Raw genomic sequence first — 19,539 nt, forward strand, 5'->3', positions numbered from 1 at the left:
GATTGGCCCAAAGCGTCGTGTGAAAGTTCACCGGTTTGTTTTGACTTTGCGGAATGGCTGTACTCGAGCGTGTTATTCAACAGTTATAACATTTATTTCTGACCAATGACGCTTTTATGAGACTCTAAGCGGGATCCTCTGGATCTTTTTTAAGTTTGATCAAACATGTTGATGTGTAGACGGTGGTTGGTGTGCTCGCTGAGATGTCATTACAGGAGCTTCAGTTTCTCAGCCGCTCGCAGGACTGTAATGCCCGCATGGGTCATTGACAAATACGGGAAAAACGATGTGTTGAGGTTCACCAAGAACGCAGCACTTCCGATCATCCACTATCCCAATGAAGTGGTGGTGAAAGTGCACGCTGCGGGTCTCAACCCCATTGACATCAGTATGAGGGGTATGTGAAGGGATTTCACAACACTTCACTAGAATATATCCGTGGTTATATGTATTAAGTTATATGTCTTGTGGGAATTAACAAAGGTCGAATAAAGGCATCTTATGTGGTTCACAAATGTTTGACACTTTCATATGCTAGCGAGTAACGAGATCACATCTTTCATAAACAAAATGTTTGCAATATGGCACGCAATTTATCATAAATGTGAACTGCATAGTTATTATTATATGCAATCATTCGTCTACATTATATTGTCTTTTGTATGTTGTAATTTTAAACTATATGCCAGTGTTTCTCCGCCACGTTCCTGGAGACCACCAGCTTTGCACATTTCCACGTCTCCTTAAACAAACACACCTGATTCAGATCATCAGCTTATTAGCAGAAACTGAAACACCTGTAATGGGTGTCACAGACAAAGGAGACATCCAAAACATGTAGTGTTGGTGGAACGTGGTTGAGAAACCCTGCTCTATGCTATACATTCCTTTAGCTTTGATTTATATTTTTTTCAGATTAACTTTTAGTTTGTTTGTTGTATTTCAGTTAGTTTGAAGATTTTCATCTAGTCCTTACATGTTAGTTAAATATTCCAGCTTTATTTCAATTAACATTTTTTTTTGTTTATGATCAGCTTTACACCAGTTCCCCTACAGTATATCCAAAATCATGTACAAACACACCTGATATTATGAAAGCATGAGTCACACAAGACATGTTGTGACTGGCTCAACTTACACTCCTTAATGCCAATTTCATTTTAAAATGTACAATAAATATATGTACATTTTTAGGTAAAAGTGAGTAATGTATGTAGTAAATAATTTATTTTATTCACTCTTTTAAGGTGGTTATGGAGCAGCTACTATGGCTATGAAGCGTGACCCACTGAACATCAGCCAATCAGGTGGTGAGTTTCCTCTCATTCTGGGTCGAGATGTATCCGGAGAGATCATGGAATGTGGGCTGGATGTGAAGTACTTTAAACCAGGAGATCAGGTGCCATATTTAGTTATTTTTTCAAGCTATGCTTAACTCAGGTATCAGGTATTTTCTACTCTGGCTTTTTAAAATTGTTTGTTTTTCTCCATTAGGTGTGGGCCGCTATTCCTCCATGGAAGCAGGGCAGTCTGGCAGAGTTTGTAGTGGTCAGTGGCAATGAGGTAATTGTTCAGAAGCATGTCATGGATCAAACTCTGATTTGGAGCGCAGTACAGACATTGTCCTGTACATATTCGCATTGCTTAAGTGTAAAGAATTCCATTGTTTATCTGTGATTCAGGTTTCACATAAGCCTAAATCACTGAGGCATGATGAAGCTGCATCCATCCCATATGTGGCTGCAACAGCCTGGTCTGCCATCGTCAACACCGGTGGCCTCAACAAAGATAACTCTGCAAAAAAACGGCAAGTACTTTTTTGTTGGAATCAATTATTATTTTGTCTTGCCTTGCTATAAAATGCATTGAAATATTGTTTTTTTTTTTCATTGAAATTTACTTTTTACAGCAGCATTGCTACTTTTATTTTTAATGCCAGGTTCAAGTCACACAAGATTGTTGCTTGTTGTAACAGTCAGATTATGCAAACTTCAATCCTGATTTATTATCTTGTTCTGTACAAGGAACATGTCAGAGTACACACTGCATCAGCACTTGCTGACATCTGGAAATAAATAATGACTACTAAAGTAAGAAGTCAGTGTTGGGGGTAACACATTACAAGTAACGCGAGTTATGTAATAATATAACTTTTCTGAGTAACAAGTAAAATAATGCAATACTTTTAAAAATATTAATATTTGAGTTACTTTTTAGTTTAATTAATTGGCTTTTAAATTAATTGGCTGAATTAAAATTAAAGTAGTTACAACGAATCATGCATTCAATGAGAGAATGTGTTCATTATTTTGAACGCATCGAAGGAAAAGGGGATTATAGTCTCAATGAACAGTGATTTTACTTAAACAAATAGTACAAAAGTAGCAAACACATTGCTTTAAACTTTCAATAATCGGTATATACGGCATGAATATCTCTGGGGTCAGGAAGTCTCACATAACATTATCCTAAAATATTTTTTTATGTGTAAATGTGTAATTTTCTTTAAGATAAATGTAGGTGTTGGTTATACAGTGCATTGTTACGGTTTTCCTCAGTCGCTTTGGTACATTTCTCAGATCAGAATTGAAATTCTCAAGACTTCTTGTTCAATCTTCACATTATTGTGACACTTGTGCACATCAAAAAACAGTTGCAAAAGCTTGCACACATCCAAGCAAATGATTACGTGCAATTAACTGATGTTTCCTACATTATCAATCCCTTATGTCATGTTTATCAAAATGTATTATATTGGTCTCTGTTGAATAGTCTCACCCCCCACAACATTTAATCATTTGTTCATGGCATAAGTCTTTACAAGCAAAATGGTGAACAAGCTGTCTTAATATTTAGTCATAATGCATTTTTCTATACTTTCCATTAGACTTTTTGTTCTAAATCTGTCTACAACTGGTACATTTCTCGCAGGCGAATGTTGGTTTTGTTTAATGAAGGTGCATCTGAAAGGAGCTTGTCTTATGTTCACATTTCAACTTTTGTTTTGTTTCCTTTGTGTTTTACAGTGCTGTCTTTTCATTTTTGTATCACAATGACATGATCTAGCAACAAATTATAGTACAAACAGCAAAAAAAAAAAAATTAGCCATAGTTTACATCAGAACATCCCTCCAGAGTACACTGTTATATTGACAACATGACTAAGTCATTTGACTGTCTTATCCGTACACAATGACAGCAGGACTTGTCATTCTGATGGAACTCACACATTCATTGACACAGAAATTTAGTTTTGAGAGATGAACTAAAGATTTTGAGCAAGAGACTGGCTTTTGCAGGTAATCCATGCTGCTTTGCTATTTGTACACTCTGTTCTGAGAAGGGCACTTACTGCTTTACAAATCTCAATTCTGATGTGAGAAATGTACCAAAGTGACTGAGAAAAACTGTAATTGCAGAGCTCTTCTTGAAAGAAATAAACACGGTGAGAGATTAAACCTCAGCCAAGCAAAAAAAAGTAACGTACAAGTAACGTAACGCATTAATTACCATAAAAAGTAACTAAGTTACACTAGTTATATTTCTAGGGAGTAACTCAATATTGTTATGCATTACTTTCTAAAGTAACTTTCCCCAACACTGGAAAAAGTATTGTCACTATAATTCCATAAATCTCTTCTCCATTCCTCCTTGCAGCACAATAATTTTATGTTGCTTTCATTTTGGCATGTTTGAAAGCTGCATACAGGACTGTTCTATTCAGGGGCATAGTGGACATTTTAAAAGTGGGGGGACGGCTATATGAAATCCAAAGGTTTACATTCTTAATCAGCTGTCTCTAAGTGGTCTGTCTCTAAAAGTGAGGGGGACGCATCCCCCCGTCCCCCCGGTTGCTACGCCCCTGGTTCTGTTCTCGGTGACTGAACCACATTATGAAGGACTGAAAGACAACTAAACATGCCAGTCTTTCTGGGTTTTGGCTGTTGTCCACTATTGTGCACTCTGCAAGATAAGCTCTATTTTTGTGTACCACTTGCCAGTTTTATTTACGAGCTATAGCAAAGCCAGGCTGATACCCTGTCTTAACCCCATTATAACATAGAGGAATTAAAGATAAGAGTAAAACGTGGACAAGAGCACAGCATTGCATTCATCTTAGATGCTTAAAACCTGGAAATGCACAGCAGTTTAAATAATTAGTTTTAGTTCTAATGAACAGAGAAATTTTAAATGAAAAATGTATTCAAATAAATAAATAAATAAATAAATATATTTAAACGACCCCCTTTTACCTAGAAATACTTGTTCCTCTTTGTGTTTGTTTTGTTCTGTGTCATATTTTACCTCCGGCCTTGAGTTGGTCTGATGTATTCCGTTCATTATGTCCTCACAGCATTAACTGAATCAGCATGCAGCAGGATTAGATTAGGTGCCTCAAAATAATTACAAAATGACATTAATTATCAGATTGAAGCATGTATTTTCACATTAGCCCCATTATGCAGCAGATTCCTCTTATTTAAAGACAACCATACTTTATGTGCAGGACGTTTCTCTTCACTTCACTTTCATCTCATCAACACTTTTACATTTTTCTCATGTAATCTTAGAGGATTAGATGAAAAATCATGGATGGGCAGTTAATTTAGACCATTAGTCTATGCGAATCTATGCTAAGATTATTCTATGCTTTTCTCATACAGAGTTCTTATCTTGGGAGGATCAGGAGGAGTGGGAACTTTTGCAATACAGGTACAGTATTGATGGTATTAATAATTTTTATTTTAATTTCAGTTTTTTTTTCTCCTTCTTAAAGAGTAATAAAATGCATAATGTTCGGTCTAACATGCTAAATAAGTGGCATTTTAATTGAGTTTTAACAGAGGTTTTTCTGCTCAACAGATGGTAAAAGCCTGGGGCGCACATGTGACTGTAACTTGTTCCCAGAATGCTGAGCGGCTGGTGAGAGACCTGGGTGCTGATGATGTTGTGGACTACACTGCTGGACCAGTTGAAAAGCAGCTGAAGAATTTAGAAAAGTTCGTTTTTGGGCAACTAGCTTGTGATTTGAGTTTCAGAAGAACTTAAAATTTTAAAATTTCTCCTTTATCTCTCCCAGGTTTGATTTGATTTTAGACGGCATTGGGGGTGAAACTGAAAAATGGGCCCTAGATCTTCTTAAACCCTGGAGTGGTGCTAAATTTGTGACCCTAATAACACCGTTCCTGCATAACACAGATCGACTGGGCCTTGCGGATGGAATGATGCAGTCTGCAGTCACTGTAGGATGCAAAGTGGTGAAGGTAGGAAATAGAAAAAAAAAACATAGACAGTGGAATGAGTTACTTCTGCCACAGCGGCTGAAACTTCTCTTTTTCAATTAAGATCAAAAAAACATCAAAAGGCTGTGAGGAAAACACTGAAAAGTAATATCGAAAGTCATAATGTAGGAGAAAGTATGTTTAGAAACAAGATTTATGAAGTGACTCACTGTAAATGAGGATGACACAAGTGAAAAAAAAGTATTTGTAGAGGAAAAGTCTTATGCTCACCAAGCCTAAATTTATGTGTATGATGTATTGATGTATAATGTATTGATTCTGTAAAATATAATCACAATACAAAATACAAATATAATTAATATGCATTGTTACTCCAACCTTCATTGTCACACGATTCTTCAGAATTCATTCAAGTATGTTGATTTAATGCTCAAGAAACATATTTGTGAAATGTGTGTTGGGGTTATTATTATGGAAAGTTCAATGGTACAGCATTATTTTGAAATTTATACAGTTGAAGCCCCCTTGCCCCCCCCCCCCCCCCCCCCCCCCCCCCCCCCCCAGATTGTTTTCAACACACTTCTAAACATATTAGTTGTAATAACTTCACCATGATGACAGTAAATAATATTTGACTAGATATTTTTCAAGACACTAATATACAGCTTGTAGAGACACGCAAAGGCTTAACTATGTTAATTAGGTTAACTAAGCAGGTTAGGGTAATTAGGCAAGTTATTGTATAACAATGGTTTGTTCTGTAGACTATCAAAAAATATAGCTTAAAGGGGCTAATAATTTTGACCTTAAAATGCTTTAAAAAAATTAAAAACTGCTTTTATTCTAGCCGAAATAAAACAATAAAGACTTTCTCCAGAAGAAAAAATATTATCAGACATACTGTGAAAATGTCCTTGCTCTGTTAAACATCATTTGGGAAATATATAAAAAAAAATTCAAAGGGGGTCTAATAATTCTGATTTCAACTGTATATTACTGTTTTACTATCAAATGTACTGTATTTCTATCATATTTAATGCATCTTTAGTGCCATGTTTTGTTTTGTCATGGTGTCATAGCACTTCTACTTCCTGTTTCAGTAGGAAACACACACCCTTATCCTCTTAATACTTGCATCAAAAGAACACACAAATGCTTTATAGTACACATACCCATAAACAAACGTTTAGGTTTTGCACATGTATTTAAGGTGCTTAAATACATACAGTATGCATTTCATTCTATGTGTCCATGCTTATTATTTATGCTTCTATTTTATAGTTAGCTCTTTTACATTAATAACTGGAACTGAATAAACTGCACAGTTTGGTGTCAGACCTGGTGATTGAGTTGCCCTACATGATTTGAGATCATCTAAAGAGCTTCCTCTGCTTAAATAGAAGCACATATGACTGTCTATGCAAACAATCACATGAGCATTGTCATAAACTTATCCAGAAATAGTTCCAAATCAAATATATTTCTATGTATTTAAAGTCACGTGTTCTTTTTTTTAACATTAAAGGGGCAGTCATCATTTACTCACCCTCAACTTGTTCTAAGTCTGAACAGTTTTTTCTTCTGTTGAACACAATAGAAGATATTTTGAAGAATGTTCAAAGGACTAGACAGAAAAACAAATACTGTGGAAGTCAGTGGTTACCGGTTTACACCATTCTTCAAAATATCTTCAATACTTTACTTGTTTGGAAGTCAAGGATGAGTAAATGATGACATTTTTTCTCTTTGAACTGGATTCTGAAACCTCTAATCCCTAATCTCTCATGGTACTTACCTGAAACAGTTTTGAGCAGTAGTCTTAAGAAGAAGTTTCCTTTCACTTCCATGACCTGTTCATGCTTTACTTTACCCTGTGTTGTGGTGGCAGGAGAGAAGAAATGATTCAATTAATGATTATATACTGATAAAGGAGAAATAGGGAAAATTAAAGTAGAGAAGGGTTAGAAATCCAAACCTGATAACCTGACAGTTTCACTGTTTGGATGACATTGGAGAAGTTGAAGTGTTCCATATTAACTCTCTTTCTCTGTCTCATTCTCAGAACCTCAGGAAAGGAGTGCATTATCGCTGGGGTTTCTTTGCTCCAAGTGGCTCTGCGCTGGATGAGATTAGCGAAATGGTTGATGCTGGAAAGGTATAGCAGACTTAACTGGGAATTTACACTGCACATGTTTTAAAACACACTTTTTAAGTGCTGGCCTTTCTTTTTGATATTTTGGATATGTGTAATATAGTAGTTTCTGAACGTACACCACCTGGCAAAAGTCTTGTCGTCGATCCCAGTTGTAAGAGCAACAAATAATACCTTGACTTCTAGTTGATCATTTGGAAAAGTGGCAGAAGGTAGATTATTCTGATGAGTCATCTGTTGAACTGCATCCCAACCATAACAAATACTACAGAAGACCTGTTAGAACCCACATGAACCCAAGACTCTCAAAGAAACCGGTCAAGTTTGCTGAAGAAAAAAAAATCATGGTTTGGGGTTACATTCAGTATGGGGCATGCGAGAGATCTGCAGAGTGGATGGCAACATCAACAGCCTGGGGTGTCAAGACATTTGTGCTGCCCATTACATTACAAACCATAGGAGAGGGCAAATTCTTCAGCAGGATAGCGCTCCTTCTCACCTCAGCCTCCACATCAAAGTTCCTGAATGCAAAGAAGGTCAAAGTGCTCCAGGATTGCCCAGCCCAGTCACCAGAAATGGACATTATTGAGCATGTCTAGGGTAAGATGAAGGAGGAGGCATTGAAGATGAATGCAAAGAACCTTGATGAACTCTGGGAGTCCAAGCTCATTGGAGTCATACACACTATTAATTCTTTTTCCACTGCGCCATGACTTTATATTCTATACTGTACGTTACTTCTGTTAGGTGACAAGACTTTTGTCTAAGCAAAGCCAGACTTTACTGTCCTAATTCAATAATTAAATCAAGGCATGATCATATTTTATTTTGGTAAAACAAGTGTAATCTAGAGGCCTTTACCTTTCATATAAGCCACTTCTGATACCAAATGATCAACTAGTAGTCAAGTTATTATTTGTTGTTCCTAAAACTTGGACAGGTGACAAGGTAGTGTAAAAGGTCAGATTTCTTGTCTCTCAAATGAAAGAACTGATTCTGATTTGCCTGAACTGCATCATTAATTCCTGATTTACTTCCTGTGCAAGTCTTTTTGTAAGAAATGTGCTCAAAATGAGCCTTTTTACTTGCTTCTAATGAACAAGGTTCACACTGACCACTCAAACACAGACAGTTATTGTCAAATAATGAAGAAAATTGGCAACATTTGCCAAATTAACATCAATAACTTGGAGGAATCTGAAAATGATCTTTAATTTTAATCAGTTACATTTTTTTTCAAATATAATTTAAGTTTTTTATACCATCCTTCATAATATTTAACTCCAGAAATATGCTTAAAACAGCTCTTTTAATCATTTACTTTGTCATTTATCCAAAATGATTTGTCAGGTGAAATTGACAGGGACAATGCACATTCATTATACAGAACTGTACAGTGTGCCAGATTTAGCCAATATGCTATTTAGAATCTATTGTACTGATGGTAAGATATTCATCCATTCATTTTCCTTCGGCTTAGTCGCTTATTTATCAGTTTACAAGTTTTAGATGGTAAAATATTCCACCTAAAAACATGACAAAATGAATCACAGCACGTTTCTAAATACATATGAAATTGACTAAACTTCTAAATAAAAATAAACAATTCACCAAGAAATATTACTATATTAATACAATAAAACTAACAGAACACTGTCACACTCATCTCATTCAAACACACACACTGGTACGACCCCAAATGTTATACAGATTAGTTATACAGATAACATTCTGTTGCAGAACTAAACATTTAGCCACGAGAAAAAAAACATTGGTTGTGACAACAGAATTTTTTTATCAGTAGATCTGTGATCACATTTTTGCACATTTGCTCTTATATAAAAAACAGGAATGAGACAGATGAGACAGTCATTATGAGCTTGTGCTATTACAACTTCTCTTTTTTAAAACTGAAAATAAAACAATGAAAGATTTCTCATAAATAGAGTTCAGATATAACACACACACACACACACACACACACACTCAACATAAAAAAGAAACTATTGAAAGGGTAGCCTTGAGCTCTGTGATTAGTGAATATATAAGATGAAAGTAAGTATAAAAAAGTGATCATAGGAAGACTTTAGTTTAAGTACCGATTCCCACCAATAACTTATTACCTGCTTATTATTAAGATATTGTCTGTTTATTAGTACTTTTTTATTAAAGTATTGTGTTTATATAAACATAGTATACAAATAACATTTACTTAGAATGTTTATATTCACAAAAAATAAACAAATTGATAGAAAAATAGTAGATAGAAATTATAATAATAAATAATGACAGCTTAAAAAGGAGGGGGGAGTGGGTAGATAAATAAATAAACTCCAATATAAAGGCAATAACTACAACAAAGCCCCTGACAGTATTTCAAAGATCAAGTATGTTTCGATTAATGCCCAGGTCTGAAAATATCTGATTTCAACTGCTAATCTGCAGGGATTTTCTCAAATATATATATTTATATATATATCTCATTCAGCCTCTGTGTCCCCTGTTAAAGTAGGTCAGTGGGTCTTCATCCAGTTCACTGTAATTATCTTCCTAGCTGTTATTAATAATATATGAAGTGCAAATAGGTGAGACTTACTGAACTGATCAAGGGCAAGCCATCAATCAGAAAAATACTGGGTGCATTGGTATGTGTCGTATCCTAAAACTTTACTAAGTTCCCTTTTAATCTCCGGCCAATCCACTTGTACTTTGGGAGATTCTCCACAATCTCTCCAGCACTGTGATAATTGTATAGTTTATTAGTACTTATAAAGTATATGATTTTATTATACCCAATACGTACACACAACCACTGCCTTTCTATTAATGAGTAGTTTATTGAGCTGAAAGTTTTAGTTTCTGTTTTGTTAATAGCTAGAATTGTACCTTAAAATAACACATGACCATGAGTGTAATTTTTAAATGTCGCATATTATGTGCTAATACACTCACTTTCACCCATTTATGAGCTTCTTTCCAGTGTTGAACACAAAAGAAGATATTTTGAAGAATGTTGAAAACCTGTAACCACTGGCATCCTTTCAATAAAAAAAACATCAACAATCAATGGCTACAAATATTCAGCATTCTTCAAAAAAACTGGAAAAAATAAGCGATGACCGAATATTAATGTAAGATTTTCAAATTCGAATGTTAATCCCTTTAAATGCATCTTCAGTACTCTGTTAGGGGTTTGTATTCCATGTTGCTAAGCAGACCAGCTATTTTAAAGTTAGAAGCATGAGTATGAAAGCATGCATGTCAAATAAAAACATGTTCACACCTTAAGCAAAAGACAGGAAGTGGAGCTGATCTTGTTTCCTTTAACGCATTGTGTTGTATCGCCTGTTTGCCGTTTGTTTGATAACCAGGCTTTTTGCGCTTCCGCTGTCAACTTCAAGATTGAGCAAGATTGTGGAGGAATTCGACTTCATCGCACAATGATAAACTGTTAGATATTTCATTACAGTAGAACTGTATACACAGTCTGCTCTGATTTGGTACAATGACAGTACCTGTGTTTGAACTCTGATGTGCCGATAGACTTCTGATAACACGTAGTTGAACAGATCATGCGTGTTTACAGTCATTACAGGTACAGTAAACCACGCATGATAGCGACGGCTCATATACTTTGGCTGTCATGGGTTAAACCAGCAGAAATTTGTTTAGCGGCTCTGAGTTTTAACCACTTCACCGCAGTTTACCCTCAACAACATCCATCAATATTCAAACGCCGCTCAATGCAGAACAAGCTCTTTGTTTTCAAGCTTATTTTTTTGGATCTGGACATGTTTAACATGATACCACTGAGTAACAATCATGTTTTTTTTGTATTGTCATTTATATTCTTGTAGGTTCGTCCAGTGGTGGAGGAAGTGTTTTCTTTTGCTCAGGTGCCAGAAGCCTTTCAGAAAGTAGAGCAGGGTCATGCTCGAGGAAAAACAGTGGTCTCTATCATGGAAGACCAGAAAGAGTAACTATTGCAGTCAAGAACAAACTGTTTAACATGGACAATGGGATATGCGACTTCTTTTTTCAATGTCTGTTGAATTAAATTCATTTCAGTAATGGCAAGTGTGTTTCTATTGCATTTCTGAACTAGCAAGAAAAACACAAACCCGGTTCGTTATTTCACACGTACTGTATATTTAGAAACGAATCAAACATTTAAACTAAATATCCTAAAAGTAACAGTATATTTCAGAAAGGAACATATAAAACGAACATGAAAAATGTACACACAAAATCAACTAGCAAAACATCTTGATATATATAAAAACAGAGAGATAGAAAAACTCTGAGCAGAGCAGCGGATTTAGAACTGATACTGATGCCAGATCAGCATGAAGAGATGGAAATGCTTATATAATGTGTGCAATGGGTCTTTTTCTGACATTAATAATTAATAATGACTATTCTGACAGTAATAAACACTTTGTACAGCAACTGTAGAGCGAGATGACTCCTCTAGATCCCGCATTTAGTTTTCAGTGTGTTTGAATGGCAAATAAAAACCGCCTTACATTCAATTATGTTTGTTTATAATACTTGGAGAAAACGAATGATATTTGATATCATTTAAAATCTGCTTTTTTTTTTTTGCTAATGAGAGCTTGGCTCTGCAGCCAGGTTGTTTTGAGCTGATCAAATGAGTCACAATTATGATTAATAACTTCTGATTAGCCGATGACATCACAGAAACACGCATAAGCCCTTTGTTAGCGACCATCCTGAGACGTGACGTGAAAGGCAGAAGACAATGAAAAATAGTCTATTTCAAGCATTTAACAGCCCTCAAAATAAGGCACTAATATAATGCATTATCTGTGACTCCTACTGTATATCTCTTGCAAAAATAATTTAGTCAGAAAACTACTTATGAATAAAGGAAGGCACTTTGTTGTCCATAAAATGTAGACAGGCATGGGGTAAACTTGGTCATGCTAACTCGCAAAACCTTGACTCTTTGCAGATAAAACAAATATACAGGGTCACCTAAAGTGCAGCTACATGCTAATCTTAAGGCTAGTGCGCCCCCTTTTGTACTGTAATTCCATTGCAGGCAGGACCGTTTTTTGTTTGTGTTGCCATGCCAACGCAGAGTAACAACAACAAAGTACTAGCACAAAATACAGTCAAACTAGCGCAGGTTATTCGATGGACTTCAGTTGTTCACAAAGACACATCGCTCATTAAGAGAACCACAATCTAAATAGATTTCCTAGAGATTTTGACATCCTCATCTCAGGATTATAATCCCAGCAGTGCTAGTTGTTTTAGGGGTTTAGATTCACGTCATCTTGAACGGCCTCAGATATTTTAGGGTGTTCTTCTGTTATCAGGAGTTGTGACTACAGGATTTCCACAGTCCATCTCTGGTTGGTTTTGCGCTCATCAAAGGTGTTGAGAATCACCTGGTTTTTATCATACTGTTGGCCACCTGGATGAAGAATAGATCGACATGGTCAAGATTTATAAAGTTTTCCATGCATATCCTTAAGCTTAAAATACACTGCCGTTCAAATATTTGGTGTCATTTAAATCACTGTTTCTCAACCACGTTTCTGGAGGACCACCAACACTACATGTTTTGGATGTCTCCTTTGCCCGTCACAGTCATTACAGGTGTTTCAGTCTCTGAGAATCTGAATCAGATATGTTTGGCTAAGGAGACATGGAAAATGTGTAGAACTGGTGGTCCTTCAGAAAGGTGGTTGAGAAACACTGATTTAAAAACTACGTTAATTCACCAAGCACAGTTAAATTGCTCAAAAGAGACTGTGACACCATTTTGAGTATTAATAAAACATTTTATTTCTAGTGTGCTGTTTTTTTTAACTTTCCATTTTATTATTAAAATATAATAATATTCACAGAAATTAAGCAGCACAGCAGTTTACAACCCAAAATAGTTCATTGGATAGTACATTACAAAATTATTGATATAGACCATTTTGAGGGATGAAAACAACAATGGCCCCAACGTATTTCCTCTGTTATAGATTTTTAATTTCTATAGCTTCTGAGAATCCAAAAAGAGCCACAAATTGATATATAATGTTATGACAGCTGTTTTAACATTAAGTTATTATGGAATTGCCTCTTCTACAGTTATGAAATAGTTTGATAACAAGCAGGAAATGTTCATGGGCTAATAACATCACCACATTGAAGTGGTTCATAAGTTACAGTTGTTTTTAAAAGATCACGTGAACATTGCAAAGCAAAATAGCTGATCAAATTTCAGCTTTGCCTTTACAGGAAAAATAATGATTCAAATATATTTCAATCAAAACATTCTTATTTAAACTTTTTCACAATACTACTATTTACTGTATATTCATTTTTTAATAATGAGTTTATCTGTTATTATTATGTGTATTATTTGAATAATTATAGATTTTGCTTTACAGGTGATTTTAAAACAATACGTTAGTTTCAGAAAGTTTTAGAGCCAGTGCAGGACTGAATGAAGTGTGATACATTAAGTGTCCACTAGGTGGTTTTAGAAAGCAGGGGTTGTGCTGAACTGAATGATGTCCGGGTGGCGCTCGAGTTACACTGAAATCTGAACCACAAACAGCCTCTTTCTGAATCCACAGCAAACAAAAGCAGCCTTACAGCTGATATCTTTCATCACAGAGATCCTTGTCTCAGTCCAAATAAACAATTTACTATTATCTTACTAGTTGTTTGATATTGCTTATCTCTTTAGATTTTAAAAGTAAAAAATAGTCTTGTCATTTTTAAAATTGTGCCCTGTCAGTTTAATAACAGGGTTCCAAACATTTCTGTGGTCAAAGGCTGGATTATGAATTCAAAATGCATTGTTGAATAGGTTGAAACAAGGTTTGCTTACACAAAGCAGCCATATTGCAGTTTTAAAAATGATTGTTTTAATAAAGCAATGTTTTTAGATAATAAAAAGCTCATTTAATGTTTTAGTAATTTTCTGATCTGCAGTTGTACTCATTATTCTTTATTATGCCTGCCTTTATAGTTTTTTAATCAGTGTTTATATTATATTACATATATATTAAGTTCAAGTAAATGAAAGAGTAATACTTTCTTAGCAAAATTATTTATTGTACAATATATGATATATTTTTCCGTTCTCATTTATCTTCTGTCAAAAATAAAATGTACATTACATTACATTAGTTTTACTGTCATTTGATAAGTCTAAGTTTTAGTAACACGGACATCATTTCTAGCCAAGGAAATATATTATATGTTGACCATACTCATATTGACCAAAAAAAACAACATTTCATTTATTCGTTAATAATTAATATTTTAAATTCCATTTATATTTTATTATCAACATTTTCAGCAAATTATTAGCATTTCGTTCTAGGCACCAACTTCATCTGAAGCACAGATTCAGACATGTGTTTGCCTCTAACAGGATGTTGCGATATGTGAGTGTCAGTGTAGCTGCTAATAGAAATGACACACAGGTATGAAATGACATCAGAATGTGTCATCATTCTGAGATTTTGAGCTCGTCAGCGGAGGGTGCAGTTGACTGATTTACGAACACACACACCCCATGTGCATGTCGACGCTTCTATTTATTGTTCCGTCCAACCTTTCTGTTTCATTTATTTTCATACGGTCTTTGCTTCTATTCAAGCATACGCAAGTACTGACCTTTGACTTCCAGCACGAGGTCTGGCTTGAGATTGTTGCGAATGATTCCATCTCCTGTGATGCTCCAGAACTGATTGTCTTTGCCTGGTTCAGGCGAGATGTTCAACCTGCCGCCTGCCATCACCACACCTCCAGACGTCTCCACACAACAGTCCTCCACCATCTGTAGACAAAGAGCCATTAGTCAACAGATTTAATTGAGATCAAGGGTGGACCTGCACAATTTATTAATAAAATATTGCCATCTTAATGTGTGGTTAAGAAACAACTTCAGTGTTCAGTTTTTTTAATCAGTATTACTACATCTATTACAAACATTTATTTTGTCAAAGAAACACTGACAGAACAGTTTCGTACAAAACTAACCATCAAAATGACTGTTTGAAGGCAACCTAAGGCTTTAAATGAAGGTTGTAGAAACTACATTGATACACCAACAGATGACAAGCGACCATTAAAATCTATTTGTTATTGAACAAGTCATTCAAGAGATAAATGCAGATTTATACTGTGGCCGAGAGAGCTTAACATACTGCAATTTAAAAAAAACATTCAATTACAAAAAACATAACACAAACAAATTAATGAAACGCTCTGCACAGAACACAACGGAAATGTTTCAAGGGGACCAAAATCCGTAATAGACACCGCTGTGCCATGACAATTGCTCAGAGAAGTTGTAGGCGATCTATGAAAGGGGAGTGTTTTTGTTTATTTTAATATCCCGATTCCTGTCTCTTTAGTATTTATTAGCCTAAATAACCATAACCTAAATAGCCGGATCTGTCACGCTTTAGGGTCTCCTTGAAACATTTCCGTTGTGTTGTGAGAAAATGCAGCGCGTTTACATAAAATGTTTGCGCTGTGAGAAAATGCAGTGCGTTTTATTAATTGTTTGCGTTGTGGGAAAATGCAGCACGTTTTTTAAAAATGTGTTTACACTGTGAGGAATTGCAGGATATGTGCGGTCAAACGGATGAAGATCTTCTCAATTTGCTGGCGTTTTTTGTAATTGCACTTGATTTCTTAAATGGAAACATGTTAAGCTCTCGGCCACCGTAGATTCATTTTACATTTACATTTAGCAGATGCTTTTATCCAAAGCGACTTACAAATGAGGACAAGAAAGCAATTTACACAACTATAAGAGCAACAGTGAACAAGTGCTATAGACAAGTTTCAGGAGTGTTTCAAGTTTCAGATTCATCCAGTGATGAAATGTGAAGTCTTTATGAGTGAGTTACTTCATTAAAACTGAGATTGCATTACTAAATATTTTACATGACATAAAATTTAAATAATAGATTGCAGTAAACAAAATGTTTTCATAACCTCTTGTTAGTTTGTTGTATATTCAGAATGATTGAAGAAAATAAAAAAAAATTAAAAACAACAATTTTCTTAATCCAAAAATCACACAGCTCTAATCAAGTGCACTTGAGTTTAAGTGGAGCAGTGGATAAATATGGAAATGTGTCTCGAATACCTTGCAGCGCAGTAATCCATTCTCATAGACCCACATTTGCTCTGGACCACCAGATTCATCAAGCACTTGAACCCGGAGCAGCTTTAAATCATCCAAAGGTCCAGACAGAGACATCAAACAGCCCGTCTCTGCACTACGCAACCGGAAATACACCCGTTTCTGTTCAGGAAGACACATAATATTTCATTTAGGTGGGCTATCACTTGATGGAGTTTGGGTTCCTTACCACTATTAACTTTGTTTATTATTATTTAAAGAGCCCATATTATACATGAAATAGGGTCATATTTAGGTTTTAGGGGTCTCCAACAACAGTCTAATATGCATGCAAGGTCAAAAAACACTTTGATGGTCTTATAATCTGCATTTATATTTACCTAATTATCCCAGCGACTCCCATATGAATCGTTCAGCGATTCATTTGTTCCCAAAGCCCTCCTCAGCGCGAAGCTAATCTGCGCTGATTGGACTGATGACAGCCTGCTGCGATTGGTCGAAACTGACAGGCTTCAGCGCAAGACAGAGAAATGCCTAGCACGTAATCAACAATATAAAAGTAGTCACAGTGCATACACGCTTCATAGTGTAAGGTGTGGATTTTGGCTGCCAGTGGGTGAATGTAAATACAGACGATGCACTTTAAAAAAACAGACGACAAACTATTTTGAGGAAAAACTCCAAGAACTGGCGAGGAGCACGTCACCCTCTACCTGCTCTTTTCACACAGACGCACACACAAACACCTCCTCCTCCTCCTCCTTGGAAGACACAGCACCAATAGAGAAGGAGACGTCCGCGACACCTCCCTCACCACCCGCGTCCTGAGTTATATCTGCGACACCCCACGTCCTCACTTTACTAACGGGTCACTTTTGTTTTCACTTTCGGGTTGAGGGCAAGGTGATCGTCTTTAACCTAGAGCGGCAGTTCAGCTTGCTGAACCGGCCCTGCGCAACACACGCAACACACACACACAACCCTCACCGTTCGCCTAGACTAGAGCGCCCGTTCAGCTTGCTGGGTGCAATTTAGACAGCTCCCTTGAACCTGAGCTGAAATATTTTGAAACTTGACCGTTGCATGTGTGTAGGAACAGCTGACGATCCGTAAACAAAGCGGCACGCGTCGCGTTTTCAACGTGGCTTTACACACGATACGAGAATAAAGAGATAACCTGATACAGTACACCCGGTTACAAGTAACAAAACACAACTAAATACATCATTTGCAAGCTAGAGTAAACGAGGCAACAGTTTTAATCGCACGTACTTACACTGGTGAAATGGGGGAAGAAACTGATTCATGATCCACTGATCCTTGTTCTGAGAGTCTTTACTGATCCTTCCTTTAACAAACCGATGAAGTCTTCTTTGTAAGCAGGTAGTTTCCAGAATGTTATAATGCTGAGCTTTCATCTTTGGGTAGGCTGTCGATAGTATCCATCTGCACAGCCTGACTTCATTCCACCGGTGTCTGTGTGTGTCTCTGTGTGCGTGTGTGTGTTTGTGTGTGTGGGGCTTTTTTTCTGTGTTAGTGGGCGGGGCCGCAGGTTTCAAATCTCCCGGGTTTGCGCGTGCAACTACTTGTGTTTCGTAGCTGCGTCATCGCGAAACACCTAATGACTCGTTATCAAGACGACTCGTTTGAAGCACTATGAGTCGACTCCTTTATAGATGAATCAATAGTTTTAAACACTGGACACTTACAGATTTAAGCCTTAGCTGGATATTTCACTTCACTTAGAGCTATGTTACACACTACATGGAAGGGCATTTTCAAAAACCCATAATATGGGCTCTTTAACTTAACTGTTATTAACTAATGTGTCTTTTGTGACCATATACGTTGCGAGATTGTAGAGACTCCTCTCTTATATTTCATCACAATCTGAGTCAGCCCTTTGTCAGAAGACACAAATGAACTAAATAATGTTACGTTTTTACAAGCAAATGATGAGGATGTGACTGGCAACTGTGATGCTGAACAATGTGTTTTTTGGTTTTCTTCTTTGGGGCAATTTCTCAAAACAGCTCCCATAACAATCACAATGAACTTTTTTAGCTGTTTAGCTGCATTTAACCACAAGAGTATTAACACTGCAGAAGCAGTTAGATCAAATGTGTTTTCTAGTCCTTTATTTAACTGTTATTAACCGTCATCCAATTGCTTATTATTGCCATTTGTAAATGGGTTGTTTTGCTACAGCTGCTTTACAGCACAGTTTCTCACAATTTGGATTTGACTCATCACCAATTGTGACTTTCCTGTTTATTACTGTAAAGCTGCTTTGAAACAATGCACTAAAAATAAGTGACTTTGTTGCGTCTGATTGTTTAAATAAGCCATAAGAGCAATTCCTGAAAAAAGTTTGCCTGAATCTGCTTTCATAAACTAAAAGCCATTAAAGAATGCATTATTAAAATAATTTTAGGAATCATCTCATTCTGGATTTACTCGAGTTTACATGTTGTAAATGTGCCCTGCCTTTATAAGTGCTGTTCCCAAACAATTAAGTCTCACACCTAAAAGCAAAACTATCCAACACCCCACTGGATCTGAACACACACAGCAAAACACAAGTAATAACGTTTACAAGGAATTAAAGCCTTATTTAGACAGGGCTAATTTTCCAGGGGGTCATTAGAGAAATTTGTTTCACAGACATACTTTGTGATTTTAATCACATCAGATTCGGGCAAGTCTGTGTTTTTCTTAAACACACTTTTGTAATAATAATTCCAAAGCTAATTACCCGCAGTTTTTCAGCAAACCTGCTGTGTTTCTCTGAGAAATTTCAACGTATTTAAATGCGAATGTCTCAGACTGTCAACACAATGTGTTTCTTTGTGTGTTTTGGTTAATATCAACTACTATAAATAAATTCTTGCTACTTAATTTTCTGATTGGTGCATGCCATTCATTATACATGTAGATGTATTTGCCTCATGGTGAAGAAATAAAAAAACTATTAAGACTGATTTTTTTTTATATATCATTGTCAT

General features: G+C 36.0%; 2 protein-coding genes across 3 annotated transcripts in view; one reads left to right on the forward strand and one right to left on the reverse strand.

The window, feature by feature from the left end:
* Window positions 1-6: 6 nt before the first annotated feature.
* Window positions 7-11,472, forward strand: rtn4ip1 (reticulon 4 interacting protein 1). The gene is made up of 9 exons (XM_056476518.1): window positions 7-397; window positions 1,248-1,399; window positions 1,495-1,563; window positions 1,683-1,807; window positions 4,665-4,713; window positions 4,864-5,000; window positions 5,081-5,264; window positions 7,306-7,398; window positions 11,253-11,472. The coding sequence occupies exons 1-9, from the start codon at window positions 166-168 to the stop codon at window positions 11,373-11,375; spliced, it is 1,164 nt and encodes a 387-aa protein (XP_056332493.1). The 5' UTR covers window positions 7-165; the 3' UTR covers window positions 11,376-11,472.
* Window positions 11,473-11,524: 52 nt separating this feature from the next.
* The window catches only part of crybg1a (crystallin beta-gamma domain containing 1a), a 73,224-nt gene continuing 65,209 nt past the window's right edge, over window positions 11,525-19,539 (reverse strand). For both annotated transcript variants that reach the window (XM_056476513.1, XM_056476514.1), the window contains 3 exons: window positions 16,538-16,696; window positions 15,052-15,214; window positions 11,525-12,838 (listed from right to left, as the gene is read on the reverse strand). In XM_056476513.1, the coding sequence (XP_056332488.1) occupies window positions 12,750-12,838; window positions 15,052-15,214; window positions 16,538-16,696 (411 nt within the window). In that variant the 3' untranslated portion in view covers window positions 11,525-12,749. The remainder of the gene's footprint in view (window positions 12,839-15,051; window positions 15,215-16,537; window positions 16,697-19,539) is intronic.

This window comes from Danio aesculapii, chromosome 17 (genome assembly GCF_903798145.1).
Source record: "Danio aesculapii chromosome 17, fDanAes4.1, whole genome shotgun sequence".
Classification (NCBI taxonomy): domain Eukaryota; kingdom Metazoa; phylum Chordata; class Actinopteri; order Cypriniformes; family Danionidae; genus Danio; species Danio aesculapii.